General features: G+C 43.4%; 4 protein-coding genes across 5 annotated transcripts in view; 1 reads left to right on the top strand and 3 right to left on the bottom strand.

Annotated features, from left to right (window-relative positions):
* The window catches only part of spock2 (SPARC (osteonectin), cwcv and kazal like domains proteoglycan 2), a 51912-nt gene extending 46587 nt beyond the window's left edge, over positions 1-5325 (top strand). Inside the window, exon 11 of the mRNA XM_083658345.1 lies at positions 4824-5325. Within this exon, the coding sequence (XP_083514471.1) occupies positions 4824-4827 (4 nt within the window). The 3' untranslated portion in view covers positions 4828-5325. The remainder of the gene's footprint in view (positions 1-4823) is intronic.
* On the bottom strand, positions 2606-6784 carry tysnd1 (trypsin like peroxisomal matrix peptidase 1). The gene is made up of 5 exons (XM_083658344.1): positions 6273-6784; positions 5418-6121; positions 4152-4282; positions 3867-4052; positions 2606-3629 (listed from the first exon to the last, which is right to left on the bottom strand). Exons 1-5 carry the CDS (start codon positions 6651-6653, stop codon positions 3427-3429), a joined length of 1605 nt encoding a protein of 534 aa, XP_083514470.1. The 5' UTR covers positions 6654-6784; the 3' UTR covers positions 2606-3426.
* A 358-nt stretch (positions 6785-7142) lies between these two features.
* Positions 7143-11247, bottom strand: sar1ab (secretion associated, Ras related GTPase 1Ab). 2 transcript variants are annotated; one of them, XM_083658348.1, is made up of 7 exons: positions 11159-11247; positions 9662-9732; positions 9313-9432; positions 9124-9189; positions 8885-8988; positions 8639-8770; positions 7143-8493 (listed from the first exon to the last, which is right to left on the bottom strand). In XM_083658348.1, the coding sequence occupies exons 2-7, from the start codon at positions 9717-9719 to the stop codon at positions 8377-8379; spliced, it is 597 nt and encodes a 198-aa protein (XP_083514474.1). In that variant the 5' UTR covers positions 9720-9732; positions 11159-11247; the 3' UTR covers positions 7143-8376. The 2 variants fall into 2 exon arrangements, with proteins under 2 accessions (XP_083514474.1, XP_083514473.1); XM_083658347.1 differs by having other exon boundaries at positions 11041-11201.
* Positions 11248-11959: 712 nt separating this feature from the next.
* On the bottom strand, positions 11960-18315 carry ppa1b (inorganic pyrophosphatase 1b). The gene is made up of 11 exons (XM_083658050.1): positions 17754-18315; positions 17154-17218; positions 16546-16599; positions 16170-16289; positions 15290-15376; positions 14937-15063; positions 14682-14809; positions 12688-12773; positions 12463-12538; positions 12322-12361; positions 11960-12100 (listed from the first exon to the last, which is right to left on the bottom strand). The coding sequence occupies exons 1-11, from the start codon at positions 18007-18009 to the stop codon at positions 12069-12071; spliced, it is 1071 nt and encodes a 356-aa protein (XP_083514176.1). The 5' UTR covers positions 18010-18315; the 3' UTR covers positions 11960-12068.
* Between the last annotated feature and the right edge of the window lie 197 nt (positions 18316-18512).

The raw sequence follows: 18512 nt of genomic DNA, 5'->3' as shown, positions 1-18512 counted from the left end.
TGGGGGGGAAAGGGAGGACGCATACGTGACGGGAGGATTTAATGTTACGGGAGGGACATGGGGAAATGTCACCACTATTTAGAGATTATCGGGTCTGAGGAGTCGGGAATGTTGTCCCTCCTACTTGTGAATCTTTGTTCTATTCTGTTGTTTGTCCTTTGAACTATGTTTGAGCAGTTTTTAGCCGGACGCATACCAGAGACTTTTAAGCGGCTGCAGGTGCTTGTCATGTGCTTGTGCATTAAGAGCCGGAGACGTAAACGGGGAGCATTTCACTAGACTGAACTGGCCCTCTTCCATCTTTTTCAACACGCTGATATACGCCAGAGCTTGGTTTTCACCAAGGGGAGAGGGGGCGATAGAGAGAGGAAGCCACGTCAGAGTATTGAGATGCACCCGCTTTTGACTTGACCCCCCTCTTCATGTCATTATGCTTGGGCTCGTGTGTGACAGTAGTGCTCTGTCTCATTCATGACTTGATTAAAACGTTGATCACACCTCACTCTTTAACTTGTATATACTGTAATGTGTGTATCAGAAGACAGATGTGTCACCTATTAGCCCCCCCTATTACCAATGCCTTGAAAAGACTAGCAGAACATAAGTGTCCATCGTATCATAATGTGGATCAATTTATCGTGTTTAATATAAAAAAAAAGTGGTAAATAAACTGGTCTATGTGGCCCAGTGGGGCCACCATACATCTGGTCTCTGTCCTCTGTTGTCCTTTCTTCATTCTTTGCCAACTTCTCAGCACTTTAATCCTGCAGCAATCCTGTAATTCAGTAAGCCGCTAATGCTAAAGGAGATCAATGTTTTGTCATTCACACTTCCAAAAAGTCCCTCTCTTAGCACATCATTTCCTTTAGTGCTGCTGAGTAATAAAATATTAAAATTGTTGGTGGTGGAATAATCGCACAGTTCAACTTCCGTGGGATACAAGTCATCTCGTTTATAAATAAAATATTTGAGCAGTTTAAATATAAGCTCTTCAATTCTTATAGGTGCCAGCACGCAAGGGCAGAAACCTCCCCGGAGTGGGTCTTTATTGTCAGCTCACTTCTAGTTTTGCCTGATTTCATTCCGCAGTGGCTGTAGCCTCCAGCGACGGGAGGCCAGCTGAAACTAGATCCAGACTTTAAGTTTGCACATCAGCACTTCTAACAACACAATGCCTTTAGAAAACTCTCTCCTCACTCAGCCTCCTCGGGGGCCTTCCTGCAGCCTCTCCACTGTAAACTATTCAAACGTGGGAATAGTTGGAATAGAGGCGCATTATATTATCATGTATGCACGTCCCTGCCTTAGCATCGCGGGGGCCCCTAAAGCTGGTCTTAGCATTGTCCACGCTCAAACTGACAGTAACCAATCCTCTGAAATGCTGTTTCTCAGTTTCACGTTTCTGTGATAATGGAATTCAGTAGCAGTATATAATAGTATAATATCCCATCGGGGTGAAGCCTTAAATGTGTTAACCTAACAGTGAGTGGCTCTTCCTGCCAGGGTGAGAGCGAGAGGGAAGAACAGAGGTCTGAAAACCTGATCTTGACTGCGTCTCCTCTCTAGCTACCCAAAGGGACCACTGGTTCTCAGCAGCCTGTCATCTTATTATGCTGAAGATCTTCTCGCTGCTTGGTGGTAGAAACATCCGTATGGAACATTACCAGGTGTGAAGCTGCTTCAAGGGAATTGAACTGAAGTATTTGCCTGTTACTGTGATAAAGGGTTTTTCCTGCACACTGTAGGGATTTCTGAGGTTTTAGCCTTATAAATTATAACATCCGTGCGACATTCTTTGATTTTGGGTTGGAAGAAGAAAAAATCCTGACAATGATATTTGAGTTCAGGAAAACCCTGACTGCATATTAACTCAAAATTAAAGCATTTTGACTGTATCATTTTAGATCATTTCAAAGTTAAATTCCTACGTTTGTACCTTGAAATGGCCTACTTTCTGAAATTGGAAGTGCTGTAAAAAAACACACTGCTCCATAAGTTCTGACAATGACTACCGTATTTGTATTCAGGACAACCCTGGCGACACACTAACCCCAAATCGAGCATTTTACGGCATAATTTTTAGAGAATTCCAAAGTTAAAGTCCCACGTTTGATGTTGAAATGACTTTAAGTCTGAAATCTGGGCTGGTTTAAAGACACACATTGCACCATGAGTTCAGTCTTTACACAGATCCTGCTCACTGCTGTGCGTAGTCACCCCCCAAAGGCCCCTTCTGAGGCAGGAAAACCCCTGTAATATAAATATGGCTTGGACAGGATTCTGACATGAAATCAGAGACGCTAGGTGTGATGTCTAGCGCATTGTGTTTTGTTTGCCACAACTTCCACCTTCAGTTCATTTGATACCTTATGAGTTTACACAGGAGAAATATGTGTCATTTTATATCACTTTGTTTGTGATCCTCGGGTCTTCTAGTTCTGAAACTGAGGGTGCGTTTGTGAGGATTGTGTGTAGAGAAATGTACCTGGCATATATCGAGTTACACTTTTTTTAAATCAGAAAACAGCAATCTATTTAATCACGTTAGATTACAGTACAATAAAAACCATGAGAACAGGTTTCCAAGTAGCTTATATTCATGTTAACATAGCTGTTGAAATGAAGGGGTCTTGTCAACAGTTCACACTGTTACAGTGCATGATCCTGACTGAGCATTTCAGTACTGTTAATCCATAAAGATTACTGTATCATTTGAAGTTATTGTTTCACTGACATCTCATTATGGAATAATTTAGCTATAAGATGAATTACAGTATTAACATTATGAATTAATGACAAAGGCACATTAAATCAGTGTAGGATTTTAGACACGGGGCCAGGGCAAAAATGCCACAAGAAATCTCAGAATGCCCCTAAAAACCATGATCCAGGGGCAAAAATTGCCCCCAAGATTCAGATCATTTTATTTTCATACAATTCATTTAATTTCCATTTCCATCTCTAACACACACTCGGCACATGCAATCCGGTTACCAGAAGGCAACGAAAAACACACTCACACAAAGCGCTGTTGTTCACAATACACTTTAGCAACTTTATGCAGCAATAACTATTTTTTTAAAGTGCCCCCAAATTTTTGTAAATGCTATTTTTTTAGACAGTGGGGGCAAAAGTTCCCCCCAAAATGTTTTTTAGAATTTCCTACACTGCATTCAATGAGTTGCATTAGTTAATTCCTCACATAGAAGCTATTACCAGTTGTTCATCCTCCTTTCTCCCAGAAAAACAAAGTCCTTGTTGAGGTATCCATCTTATTATAGCACTCTCATATTAAGTCCAATTAGCACTACCTGTCTGTCACCTGTAGGTGTTGTGGTACATGTGTAGCAGTGAGTCCAGAGGTGAGGATCTGAGTCTGTGCCTGTTAGCTCGAGAACGTATCTAGAGCTGTATGTGCCCTCTCCCTTATAGTTTGCTTTGAGCACCTTGTAGCCTCCACACCCTTCTGACTCCTTCTTCTGTGGTGTCCAAAGCCCTGAACACGTCCACGTCCCTTGTTTGGGTATAGCGCCGCAACAATGGCTGGAACACCGTCACCGGGATGCTGAAGTTGAGGTGCGGGTATGTCACTTTGGTGGCCAAGTCCCTTGTGTTGCTGGCTACAATACCTGCAACAAAGCAAATACTCTTATGCTCTGTTAACATTTCAACTACAGGAGCGCAGAAAGAGCCATCTGATGCGTCTAGATGTCTTTTCCATATACATCCAGGTTCAACCATGTGGTGCATCCCTACCCTCATGTTTTCCATGGTCTAAATGCGCCCCCTACTGATCAACAATGGTACAGCATTCTCTAGTTGCAGAGTGTAAACTTGTGACAAATTGCAACAAGCTACAGTCTTACCTAGGAGCTCTCCTGAGTGTGTCCGCAACACAGCACCCCCGCTGGTCCCCGCCTGTACTGCGCAGGTGGTCTGAAGCATGACAGGCCGGTAATTCGAGCTGATGGCTTTGGAGAGGACGCCGCACGTCAGGGAAGGACCGCAGCTCCGGCCCAAGCCGCCATAACCCACCACCACTACGTCCTCGCCTGAAGGCAGAGAGAACACATTCAAGATTAAACTAGTATTATCTTTTGTGTTTGTGTGTGTAGTAATGCTGTATGTGTGCGTGTCAAACAAGTTGCTACCTGGCTGAAAAGACTTGGCAAGCCGTGGGACCACAACCTCGGGGGCGGAGTCTCTCAGCCGCACCAAAGCCAGATCATAGGGTGAAGATGCCTTGGTGGAAAACAGCACATCGCCCACCGTCTCATGGAACCTGTCAATTAGAATTCATTAATTCACTAGTTCAGGGGTTTTCAAAGTCTATGACTGTGGGCCTCCCCTCAGACAAAGCTTGGGAAAGGCCACGCCACCCCCACCACACACATACTTCCGACTACTCCAAATACATTTTCTGATTGAAAGCTTTTGTTTGTTTTATTGTGACTATGGGTAAGTTGGAAAACACTCAAATTCCCCTAAACAACTAAATTATATCTCTGAACTATCTCTTTAACCATGTGACACACATTTACGCTATTCTGTTCTCTGTTTTAATAACTAAGGTACTAACTAATGTAATTTCCCCCCCACATTCCATTCACTGAGCCTCCCCTGAAACAGTTTGAGCCCCGCCTCCCACTTTGAAGACCTCTGCACTAGTTCCGACAGGCTCTGTGTTGTTCGAGGCAAAACAATACCAGTGAGATTTCTCTGTAGTGATGAGCAATGCAGGTAACTTTGCTCTCTGAAAAGCATGGAGAGCAAATTGTATTCAAATCACTACTAGTGTTAACTAAGCCTCTTTGGCTTCTCAGGTGACACTGGATGGGATGAAGACAAGCGTAAAGAGCCTCGGGCACTAAACTGACGTGCCGTGGGGTGGAAGGACAGCGCCAACAAGCAGTTATATAACTCACCTGATGATTGGTTTGTTCAGTGCTTTGTTCTCTCTTGTTACGCACCTTGAGTTCACCAGTAAGTGATGAGTTATGGAATGAAACATTAGTTTGGATCCAAGAATTGTGACATTTGGTTTATATTGAGAGACATTTACCCAAATCCTATGTGTTCATCAGGATCCTGCTGTAAGAGAAGAAATACCGGCATACTTGACCTATAGTCTGTTTAATTTAGTGGCAAATTTAGCTGTGGTATGCATGACAGACAGTAGCGTTTGCTTGTTAATTTACTATATTGTTGCGGCACCTCAGTATTTCTGTTTTTTTTCTTATTTTTTTTCTTTGTTGTACATAAAAAAAAGACCCACACCATCCAAACATCTGTTATCCAGCATCTCTAATAAACCGCTTAAACGACTCTTGACTCCTGAGTGTATAAACACGTTCAATGATCCAGACTTTTCAGTTGTATGAGATTTGTAATAGTTTACGCAGTGAGCGTGTCATTACCGTTCTCTGTGACAGAACCGCAGAGTGACAGACGCCTTTCCGTTGACAACATGGCGGCAGGTCAGAGCCAGCTGAGGAGCGACAACAACCCCAGAGCCCCAGAACTGCCCGCTGTCTACCAGGCACACGGTGGGGTGCTGGACAGCTTCGGACACACTGGATAGGTGCGGCAGGCCTGCATCTTCTCCCTGGTGGAGGTGAATCGCTCGGTGGGGGTCTTGGAAGTTCACGCAGCAGACGATGTTCCTGCAGATCAGCTGCAGGGAGCAGACCAGGGTGAGGCCTATCCACTCGTTGGCCTTCCAGCAAAGCGGAGAGACAATCAGGCCCACGAGGTACGCCCGGTCGCCCTTTGGCAGAAACAGCCCCCCGCCCTCTGTGCCAGGCAGGCAGCGGGCGTCCGTGAGGATGACAGCGTTGTCCTCTCCGGCTAGGTTACTGATGATGCCCGTGCTGAGGGTGCCCATGAAGAGGTCTGGGCAGAGAGCACCGAAGGGAGAGGCGCACGCAACGACCGGCCATCCTTTCTGGAGAGGAGAGCTGTCCACCCAGGGTAGGGCTCCTGAACTTGGGACACAGTCTGAAGTGTCTGCCTTGAGTACGGCAAACCAGCTGAGGAACTGGGAGTCTCTAGTCGCTTCTTCATCCTCTTCGTCGCCATGGAAACGCCATTTGTCAGCCTCTTGGAAGGTTGCCAGGAACGCCTTAAGATAAGATAAGACTTTATTGTCAGTTTACACGAAAATGTGTCTTGCATCACATGCTCCACAATCAACACATAATAAAACAACCTGAGACAGATAGAAAAGGCATCCGAGATGAAATAGCATCTGTTGTTGTCGTTGCACTACCTACCTTCTTGAACTCCAGGCAGTTGACGAGCATCAGCAGCTCGCCTGTGGCTTCATGTTGGCGGGTCGTGTTGCTTTTGGAGACCGTGTATGCTGCGTCATATGCGCACTGGTTGGTGTCCAGACCTCGCTGTGCGGGAAAACTCACTCTAATGTGAAGTTTTGGGCTGAAACTGTGCGGTAACAGGACCCTGGGCTCTGCGCAGAGAGTTGCGTTATCCGTAACGAAACGGGAGAAAGGGAAGCCGTTGCAAAGGACCGTTCCGGTTTGGGAGTTGAGGATGACTCCGCTGCAGCTCACGGCTCTTTGGGCAGAAACGCTGTCGGACACCGTGACAACACAGCAGGACTTCTCCATCAACTCCATCCCGTTAACGAGGTCCATGGACTTTGCTCCAGTGAGCGCGTGAAGAGCAAAACGAGTAAATTATAAACAGCTGGACCCCTGTGGTGAGACGACAAACACAAAACACCATACCGAGTAATGTCCTGTATTCATATCGTGTATTAACGTTGTTGTCGATTAAGTTATAGTCCTTACATTTCGTCAATATTCTAAAGTGTTGATTTTAACTTCCTGGTTGTCTTTCATTGGCCCAAGGGGAAAGACGAATAATCGACGGTGATTGGTCTGGTCTGCTGTCGAGCAGTAATATTGGAGTTATGGGCCAATAGCAAGTAAGTAGGTGGGACTATAATGCTTGTTCGTTTTGTTAGCTGGGGTATCCCTGATGGGCGTTCAGTTACCATCATTTATTATGTAAGGAAATACAATGCATACACACAGACACACACACATGAACATTTACATGAAAATAACGATTCAGACCAGATTTAGATTGTCAAAAAATATTTATTGTGCTCAAACTTCACACATTTTCCCCCCAATATCAATATGACCCCAATATCAATATGACCTACCCCATGTAACATATCACTTCAGTCTATTAGCTAGCTAGCTGTTTGTATGACATCATATAAATAACTATTTACAAGATCATGGATAACATTGCACAAATAGGTCATTTATCCATGCACAACGTAGTTTGCTCTATCTTAAGTACAACCCAAGTACTCTCATATCATTACTGCATGCTGTGGGCAGCTATAGTCACAAAGTACTCGAGTCATTTCACAGTGATTCACCATGGATAAACAGGTAGTTGGACGTTCCCATTGTAGACAGATGTGATTGGCTTACATCACCTGACTGTGCTGATGCAGTTATATCCTGCGGTGATTTAACTGTTCTAAACCATTATGCACAAACAATTAAAGCTCACATCAGAACATCAGTTAATGCACTTGTGGTCACATTCATATAATTGGCTTATAGTGGTAAACTCTTTATTGATTTAAAAAAAATCAACAAAACTGTTAGTACCCTGGGAGGTTGACTACTCTATCGATAATATGTCTGCGATCAACCATTAATCATATGGGAACGGGACCCAATCAGTGGAACACTTAATCTAGAGAAACAACTCCATCCTTCAAAAGAATCAATGGCACTTCAGGATACCGGCGGCGCTGAGGAGATAGAATAAATCTTAAGAAATTATGTTTCACGTCAACTTGTCTTTTTCCCCCCTCTTCAATCAAGCAAGAGCAACTCTGAGCACAAAATGTGAAGCAAATCGTCCTTCACTGTAAGCAAACACCGACAGCTAAAAATAAACCTGGGTCAGAAACCGGTTCACGGCGATGACATGTTCTATATGCAGGAGGCTGCAGGCCGCTCCGTTATAACTGGAGACAAATTCCCTACACGTTTCAAGTAAAGGTGTATAGCCATAGCATGAAGAATAGCTCTTATTCACTATACTCTGTTGACTAGTACAGACTGATGAGCCATGACTAGCCTACTGTGGCAATAAGACTGATATGTCTGACAGATTTATTTTAAACAATGGGGGGGGAGGGTATATTCATACAAAAAACATGATTTGAAATACATTTTTTCATTGGCACAATGTCATGTCCCAAGCTTGAATATAGTGTATCTCTCCTGCAGGTAGTTTTGTGTGGGACATGTCCTTGTGTGCATAGGCAAAACAGTAAATCAGGTAAATAGGACAAAAAATAAAATAAAATATGAATAAACTGGATCAGTCAATATATTGGGAGAGCCAGCGGAAACCATCGCCATATCCTTGTCTCTTCAGTACACTGCACATGAAAACCTCCATTGGCCTCAAATTCTGCTCCTTAAGTGAGACCTTGCCCTGAAGAGAAAAACACCATTAAAACAGATTTAACTGACAACAACTTTGATGTACAATTAATATGCTGCATCCTACTCCTATAACATGATTCAATCCATCTGTGTGGAGCCCTAGATCTCATGAACCTCCGACATGTGTTCATTACCTTTCCAGTTGTGTGGCCGAAAAGACCAAACATCCCTCGGAGTGCGTCCTCGCTGATGGCTTCTGGACGATCTATCTTGTTCCCCAGGATGAGAACCGGGACGTTGGAGATGGTTTCATCTGTTAACAGGGCCTAGAGATGGGGATATATTATATTATATATTATTATATAACATGTAGTAGAGTTGTCCTACCAACGATAGCTGCTGTGTGTTGATAGAACAATACCAGCATCAATATAACTTACATCCAATTCAACTTTAGCCTCTGCTAGTCGCTCGTGATCAGCACAATCCACCAGGTAGACGATACCGTTTATGGCTGGGAGGTAGTTCTTCCAGATCCTTCGTGCTGCGAGAGTCAGAAAATAGCAGTATTTATCTACGACCCACAGCTGGTAGCTAGCTGCCACTTGAAAGCCTTAACCGCCCTTTAAATGTCGTCTTAGATGCACAAAAAAAGGCACAACACTTTCATGATCCCTACCCTGTACATGACCGCCCAGATCAAACGTTGTGAAGGTCATTCCAGCGATGGTCAACTCCTCAGATGCTGAAGACAGAGGGCGAAGCATTTATTGGACTTATATATTAGATATAAGCAAAGAAACATGTCCAGTCCTGCTAATGAGGATCTGGCTGCTGAGCTGAAAACGTATCAAATAATTTGCTGTACTTGGATGTAGCGTGGGCACATGCTGTCCCAGCCGGTCGTCTCTGAGCATGTGCAGTAAGGTTGTTTTTCCAGAATTGTCGAGTCCAAGAAACACCAGCTTGCCAGTCTTCTTGTACAACCCTGAGGGCAGGAACAAAAACACACCACATTTAATATCAAACAGCACAACGTTACTCCATCAGAAGAAAGCAGCACATTTCACGGACTTGAAAGGTTTAGTGTTTGGTAATGAATTTTCTGGATGATGAATGACAATTTATTTTGGATCACTATAATATTACACGTCATACAACATTTGGGTGATTATTACTTGGACAATATTGTTGATATTTTCAGTACAATACTCCACCTAATAGCTGCAAGACACTGCTGAAACTCCGGTAGATCCAGTCAAATATAAAAGACATGTCTCTTGACTGCCTGCAATACAGATGTTATACTTGTGATCATGCGTCATTAGAAAAGCATCAAGAAAAGCAGTTTAGTTTATTCGACAATAAAGAGCACGATACTGGTAGACACACAAAAAAGAAAACAAAATGCATCTCAGCTTAATTCGACAAAGATAACACAAATAAGTCTACTTATTTAGTAAGCTATTACTCAGCGATTAGTTCCAGCTGCTGTCATAGAGAATGCAATTATCTTCATTCATGCAAAAAAAAAAAGGACTTCACCAGCTCTCCTCTCTGTGGCACACCTTAGCATGTAAATGAAAACATAACGCAAGGGCTATAATGTTATAAAATATTCAGTGTATAAGTATAAAGCATTTAGCATACTGTATAAATCCTATTGCAAACACTATTGCATTATCAAATCTAGCACTGAAGCTCATTGTTAATTTTTTTTCCCCCTGACCCTGGATTACTTTTGCCGGTATGTGTAAGCTCTGTGTAATAATCACACAATCCACCGAGTATGAAAGACCGGAGCAGAGCTGGAAGGAGAGAAGCCAAGCTACAGACTGACTTGATAGGTGTAGGCTAGTGTGGTGGTGTGTTCAGAGCCCCACACTCCTCTGCAGTCTGCAGACACACTCATCTTCCTCAGACTATTTTTATGACAAGTTGTGGCAATGACACTTGATCTCACCAGTCACCCCCCACAGATCTCACTCACACACACACACACACACACACACACACACACACACACACACACACACACACACACACACACACACACACACACACACACACACCTGTCACTCTCAGTGGAACTTGATGTGCTGCTTATCACAGTGAATAGTGACGACTTCAATGACTAGTGCCTCTAGAAATGACCCAATTGTCAGTTCATTTCTAATACAAATGTTTCAGCTTGGTCGGTTGTAAACAGCAAGACACAAAAACTACAACAATGTGGCGTTCAATTCATATTGCCTATACATATTTAGCCTGTAACATAGCCCCCTCACCCAGAATAACCCTGGTAATCCTGCAATACATTTCCTACGGATTATATCGAAACATCACAGCAAAACTACAAGTTCCAATAGAAATATAGGTTAAAAATTAAATAAAAAATAAACATAAAATACGATGGGTCATTGTTGACATTGAGCCACAGACACGAGTATCGCACTAATAACAATACCTGGCAGTTTATACGTAGCAGTAATCGTGTCAGCGGTCTTAGTTATACCCAACAAACAACACATTTGGTAAACAGACTTGAGTGCGCACGACTGGTCCAGAATAACAAACTATCGTCAACTTTACTTACTCACGCAAGGAACGTTTTCCAGCCAGCAGCCGCCAAAAGCTGGGTGGTAATGTGGAACAAATATCTATCAGGGTAACCTATTGCGATTATATTTCATTCGTTTGTATTTTATTTGTACCTTGGGCTGCCTAGTTTCTGACCTCCCGGTCGGGTTCCGCTGCTTTTTGGTCCAGGCTTTCCACGTCGATTGACAGGTAGGGCCACATTTTTGACAGTTCACCGGAACTACGTCACTCAAATGAGCTTGCGGGTCTTTGGGGGGGCGGGTCACTTACTGAATGTTACACCTTTGAGCTAACCTCGCGTCACCAGGCTCTCTCAAACCTTTGAGCCATAAACCCATTAACATTTTAGCCCAAGAACATCTGAAAGAAACCATAGCTGTTTCACTGGAGCTGACGGACATTTTAATATGTAACAGTGCATGGACATTAGAGTGAACACCAGGTGGCAGTAGTCTCACATAATAGGAGAGGTACAACTCAGTGAACACTAGAGGGCAGTGATGCATGATATCAACTCTCTACCCCACCTCACACACACTACTAAAAAACAAACAATAAAGTAAAGGACATTAATGTTATGCTCTGCTCCTAAGAAACAATCTATAAGAGAGGAATGCCATGCAATCATTACATTTTCCAATACTCAAAGATAAACAAATCCACACCTGGATAATAATTTAAACGGAAAAGCTTTATTAAAGCAGTTCAGAGTCTCATACAGGGCACAAGTACCTACTCTGTTTGACAGCACATCTCCTAAGAGATCTTTGTTAAATATGTGAAAATTCATAGCAGTTTTCTATCGTTTCCTCGCCTACAGTATCTACCCAGTACCCCCCCCCCCCCCCACCACTATCGTTTCCTCCTCTACACCATCTACCCAGTACCCCCCCCCCCCCCCCCCCGCTCTGCAGGAAAATAGCCAAGCCCAATCCCATCCATGTGGATTTCAAGTATATGATCTCCAGGTTTGCCTTGGAAAGACGAGGCACTCCCCATGGTCCGGTCCAACCAGCTCTTGGGTTACTTTCTCTCGTAGTAGAACCATTTATCTACTGTAAATAGAAAAGCATAAGAGTCACTCTCACACAAGATTAAAACCATTCAGCAAAAATGAATCAACAGGCCCTCAGCGGGATCTTGAATATATTATAGAGTAACAAATTGTCATTTATTTACCCAGGGAGGCCCGTTGAGAGCAAGCTCTCTTTTTCAAGGGCGCCCTGAAGCAAAACCGACAAAACAAATGATCTGTGCATTGACAGGGAATTGCTACCTGATGAGGGAATGGCTTCTTCTGTTCCACAAGGGCACGTCTACAAATGGAGTCAAAGATATCCATTAGTTTTGAATGAATGCATAAGGATGATGTCTAATATATGAATTTCAAACAAGAGGTGAACAAAATAGTACTGACTTCAGCGACGGCAGCCTTAGCCTCATCCGGTGAGCAGCAGTAAGGACTGTCTCCAGCCGAAACGCACGTGTTTTTGCTGGATTGTGCAAAGGGTGGGGAAAGGAAAAGGCTATTTGAACAAATCATAACTACAGTGGTGTCAACGTACTGTCAGAGCAACTGTATATTTAAGCTGCAGTCAAAGCAGTGAGAGAAAAATAGACAAGTCCTAAACGCTCTCCTCACCAGTTCAGCTCGCCAGCTTTGCTCTTTTGGGAAATGAGGGCTTTCCAGAAGTTGTGAGTGCTCTTGATTGTTTCAATGGCAAAGTCCTGAAACAGACAGAACAGTGATTGTTTAATTGAAATGAATGCAAGGTGAAGACGCGAAGGACCAATCGTGCGTTCCTTTATCGCAAAATAACTGGGATGTGGAGGCTAAATGACGTCACATCCGTTTTGTTAGCATTCCATTTGCAGAAAACTTGAGCTGGGAAGTTCACTGTTCATTGGTCAGATCCAGTCGCTAGCCATTGTTAGCAATAACAGTTGACAACATGGCATTTCACGGCATTTTGAGCATACAAACACTGCAGCCTCATGTCCACACAGATAGAAGTTAGGCAGTGCTGTGTGTACAGCTGATTTAATGAGACACAAACAAGACAGAAGTGCTAATAAACATTACTACGATTATAACTACTGTTGTTGCGTGGAGCAGCCATCTTGCATGTTTGAGGTTGGGGCTGCTGAGGCTCCTACGAGTTTGGAATGGGAAATACCAGCTCTGGTGACGTCACCGTCCCAGCTCATGACCTTTGGAGTCGTAAGATTACCAGTTCCCAGTTATAAAGGAATGCACGACAAGCCTTTGTGGTACGCACTCTACCAGGTGAGCCACTGGGACGCCCCATGATTATTTTCTTTAACTCAAGTTCAGTTAATCCTCTAGAAAGTTTTCAGAAATTTCTAGGCAACTGTAAATGTTGCAACTTGCTACCATGATTTTGTTAATCGGTCTATTAAGCAACAGTGTCTTGCACAACAAAGGCAAGTGCATGAACTGCAACTTACTGTATCTAGTCAAACTAAGAAAGCTGACTTTTAAACAGCAGCCCATGTCAGCTTTGTGAGTGAAGGCAAGGCAGCGTGGGTAAAGCAGAACAGGGTATACAGTATAGGTTGAGGGCACGTCTCGTCATAGACGCTGGGTTAGCTGGCTCAGCCTTGCTGGGGGCGGGGTCAGGGTGGGGTAAAAACGCCCGTTCTATCCATTCAGCAAAGTTACAATTTAGCTGATAACCCAGCCCAGGCAGACACGATCGGGGATTTAACCACCGCAGTAAATGCACATCTGAGCAGTCGTCTTGTGTTCTGCTCTAGAACCCCCAAACCTGTAGTTTAGAGCCGCAGCACCGTCTTTTGGTGAGTCAGCCCATGAGATAGACAGTATGGGCGGTTTTACCCCACTTGAAATTTTGTGGGCGTTCCCAGACATGCGGACTGTCTCTATGCAGGAATCCTGAAGTTAAAAGGGACAGCTCACCCTAAAATCCAAAATACATATTTTTCCTCTCACCTGTAGTGCTATTTATCCATCTATATCGTTTTGGGATAGTTGCCTGAGTTTTGGAGATATCGGCCGCAGAGATGCCTTCTCTTGAATACAATGGAACTGGACTGCATTAAAGAGAAGGCAGAAACTCTGCGGCCGATATCTCCAAAACTCAGGTAACGATATAGATGGATAAGTAGCACTACAGGCATATACTGTATGTTTTTTGGATTTTAGGGTGAGCTGTTCCTTTAAATTCAATACCTTTTAAGACCTTTTTCAAGAGCTCAACGCCACTTTCGTCACATCAGCGATAGAGGTGTAAATCACAAGTTCCATCACGATACAATATTATATTGATCCTTCGGCGACGATACAAGATTTTCTGATATCATAAAGTCTGCCACGATACGATTTCGATTCAATTTAGGGGCCTGCGATCGATATGCGACAATATCATATGCTCATTTAACACCATCAGCACAATAGCTACAAAATGTAATACCTCTCAAATGGCGATTAAGATTTTTTAAGACATTTTAAACTGATTTATCAACTTTTAATACTTTTCAAGAACCTGCAGATACCCTGCAGACGACTGCTAAAGGTCCCACCAATCTAAATCAATGTGCCAGGGCCACTGTAAAAACAATAGCTAGTTAAGGCCGAGGTGAGCTGGTGCAGACCTTGTCTTTGAACTCTTCGTTGAAGGCAAAGCGGTTCTCTGGTTTCCCATCTGGCACTTTGTACCTCCGGAACCAGTCGACCGTGGCCTCCAGATAGCCGGGCTTCAGGCGCCGCACGTCGCTAATGTCTAAACACACAGGGACAGCAGAGCCAGTTCAGAGTACGACTGATGCAAGACGACAGTTCAGAAATTCACATTCAGAAAAAGCATCGGTAGTAAATTGGTGTACTAAATAAATGAGGCTCATGCTTACTGTTCATGTCGCTGGCTTCGGGGTCGTCTACATTGATCGCAATCACTTTCCAATCCGTCTCCCCCTCGTCGATCATGGCCAGAACCCCAAGGACCTTCACTTTGATTACCTCCCCACGCGAGCACACCTGCAGAGGCAAAGTCAGAAGATCTGTGGCCCATAGGAGCACTGTTGGTTGGACAGCTATCAATATCATTAGCTTTTCCTTTGTATTATGCTTGGTATCAAACAAACAGATTTATAATAACTCTAACTCTCAATATGTCAAACACAAGGCTATAGTGACATGACATCATGAGCTGGTGTTATGACATCACGAGCTGGTGTTATGACATCACGAGCTGGTGTTGTACCTTGCTACCAATTTCACAAACATCAATGGGGTCGTTGTCACCACAGCAGTCGGTGTCTCCATCTTTGTGCGCTGGATCTTCCCAAGTCTAAAAAAACACACGTCAGCAGAGTTAAGTCACACAGGTAAAGGTGTAGCCATGTACATTTCCAAGCCTTCAAATATTGTATGACTACCATGACAATTTTCCACCAGGAAGATGTAACTATCTTAAGGGATACTCCACTTTTTCGGGAGTTTAGCTCATTTGCCACCCCCCCACATAACCAAGATACACCATGCCTTACCGGCTCTGTCCGCGCAGTTTACAGTGAGCTACAGTCGTGAAGTTAGTTAGTATCACCATAGAATGGAGGGTACAGCTGTTAAAAATCTGCCAAAACACACATCTCACGGCGCCAAAATACATGTGCTTCGGGTACTCACCACACGATGAAATATTAATCCAAAATGCACATAATCTGTCTTTTTAGAAGGAAAGAGGTATGCGGCCCGGCACTACTTTCCAAACATGGCCGCCGACCTCTTTTCCTTCCAAAAAGACAGATTATGTGCATTTTGGATTAATATTTCATTGTGTGGTGAGTACCTGTGAGAGCAAAATTATTGATTGATAATCAATCAATAATTTTGCTCTCACATACCTGAAGCACATGTATTTTGGCACCGTGAGATGTGTGTTTTGGCAGATTTTTAACAGCTGTACCATTACCCTCCATTCTATGGCAATACTAACTTCACGACTGTAGCTCACTGTAAACTGTGCGGACAGTGCCGGTAAGGCATGGTGTATCTTGGTTGTGTGGGGGGGATGTGGCAAATGAGCTAAACTCCCGAAAAAGGAGTGGAGTATCCCTTTAAGGAAAAACAAGGAAACTAACCTGAGGTATTGCTCCATAGTTCCATATGTAGCCCTTGTGGGGGAAAACGTTGGCGACGTAACGCAAGTTGCCCTTCTTCACGTCTTGCTTTATTGGGTTCAGGGGGTCTTTTGTAGCTATCTGAAAATAAATCACACTGTAGTTCCTCCTTTGACCACTTTTGTTGCTAAATAACAATAAGTGACCCGAATGAATTGAAGTAGTGGTAGGCATTCATGAAGCCTTGTTGACAATGAAGGATCCTCATATTAGGTCACATTGCAATAAAATAATTATGGAAATTTTGGGAACAATTCAAATAATGAAAAGACAATCCAATTCCAAACATCAAATCAGAACAAAAAGGTGATGGTGGAAGATCATTTCAGACTCTTACCTCCATTTTAGCATTTGTCCATCTTGGTACTTCAACTACCACGTGGAAGATGTTCTGTAAGAGAGGAGAATCTGCCTTGATACCCATCAAATCAATCCATAATATTACACAAGGCTGGCCACACCAATCCAGCTGACCCAAATCTGACATGAAACATGCAAAACTTGATACTTATCATGTCAAGTCAATGTGCTCCATCTTGCCTTTTATACATTTATTGCTTTGGTTGGGTTTGTGTGAGAGAATATATTGCCTAAACAATTGTTTCAGAAAGATAAGATACAAGATCATCCAGTGCAATATTGCAATTACATGGGATAATTAGCCAGGCTATGGCTATAGCATTGAGCAAGTAATGAGTAAAGGCCATTGTCTTGGAGCCAACAGACTATGACCCCGCTATTCCTGCCAGGAACAAACATTACATAAAGTAGTTTCACTATCAGACTGTCATGGACATTTACCTATGAAAAATCTACTGGGATCGCTGGTTTTACCCCCAAAACACAATATCTGTGGCAGTATTAAGGGTGACGGCCAGGACAGGGTACATATTGACATACATGGGTGTAGTAATGTAGGGGTAAAGGTGACAGAGGAGACTTTACCTGACCCTCATCAGCATACATCGGTATGTCATGGAATGGTGAGATGTACTTTCCATCCGCATTTTCTGCAAGACAGATCAAACACAGTGATTATGGTGGAAACACACAAGCTTCCTTTTCTGTCTTTTGACTGTTTTAACAGTGTTTTGTCCACTAATCCAACAGTCAGCTTGATGTGTTGGACCTCAGTTGTGTCTCTTTAACGCAACATCGATGAGGGCGTTGTCCCACCAACACCAAAGGAAACATGAGGTCAGCTGTGCTGGATGACGTGAGGGATTTGCTGGACAAACACTAATCACTTCCTATTGGACGTACTAAGAGTTAATGGCATACGTCATCAGGTCATTCAGCCTGTTTCCCAATGGCCCAAAACCTGTTAGCTGTGCGATTTCATGTCATTCAAACAATTTGAAGGTTTGTGTGTAACATTACATTTCCGTCTGTGAAAAGGCTCGTTTGTCTGTAGTTACGTTAATGCTATGATGTAACCAGCAACAATGAATAAGAAGTGACACGTGGGAGATTGCGGCTGGCCCACAGAGCTTTCTGTTGGTTCCCCAGAGTAGCAAAGACTTTCCCCCCATCATTATGACTTACTGAAGAACAGGCGGTAGCTCAGAGTGTTGGGGTTCCCCCTCTCTTCCACTGTGTAGCTCATGTTCAATGCCAGGTTTGTGTTTCTCTCCGGTACTGACTGTGATGGTGGAATCGTCAACTCTGTCTGGAGTCTGGACTGGAGCAGAGAGAGTACAACACGCATGCGCACTTGTGCGGATGATGCCTTCAGGAGCTGTCGGGCACATGGTGGTACCATGGAACGTACGCGTACGAGTAGCACCCGCCCAGCAAACATTTGCTCAACCAGTCAACTTCAAGGCCAACAAGGCGTTGAGCCATAATCTGATATTATTTCTACCTTTGCATGGGGCACAAGGGCACAATTGCTCGAGTGACATCACTGATGGCATCATCACACACACACGCTCAACGAGTCATTTTTACCTCTCCACCCTTCCGAAGAGTTTACGAGAAGCACCTGAAGGCAGCATCAGACCACGCTTGATTTGTCTACAGCGATTTGCCGGTAGAGTGGGGCTTATAACCAAACATTTGCAATTACCATTTTTATGAATTATTATACCTCCAGCATGAATCTCGAAAACTATGTAGATCGATTTGTGCAAGTACTCTGCCCCATTTTTGTCATTGTTAATTTTATTTTATTATTTATATTTATTATTTATTATTATTATTATTATATTTTCATACAGTGACAGGTGAAACAAACATAAGTTAGTGTACGTTTCCCTGGCACTTTCAACGAGTTTATCCCGTGGAAAATGTTATTCAACCAGA

The sequence above is a fragment of the Poromitra crassiceps genome, assembly GCF_964638095.1.
Source record: "Poromitra crassiceps genome assembly, chromosome: 22".
Taxonomy (NCBI): Eukaryota; Metazoa; Chordata; class Actinopteri; order Beryciformes; family Melamphaidae; genus Poromitra; species Poromitra crassiceps.
This window is presented reverse-complemented; position numbering and strand designations above follow the sequence as displayed.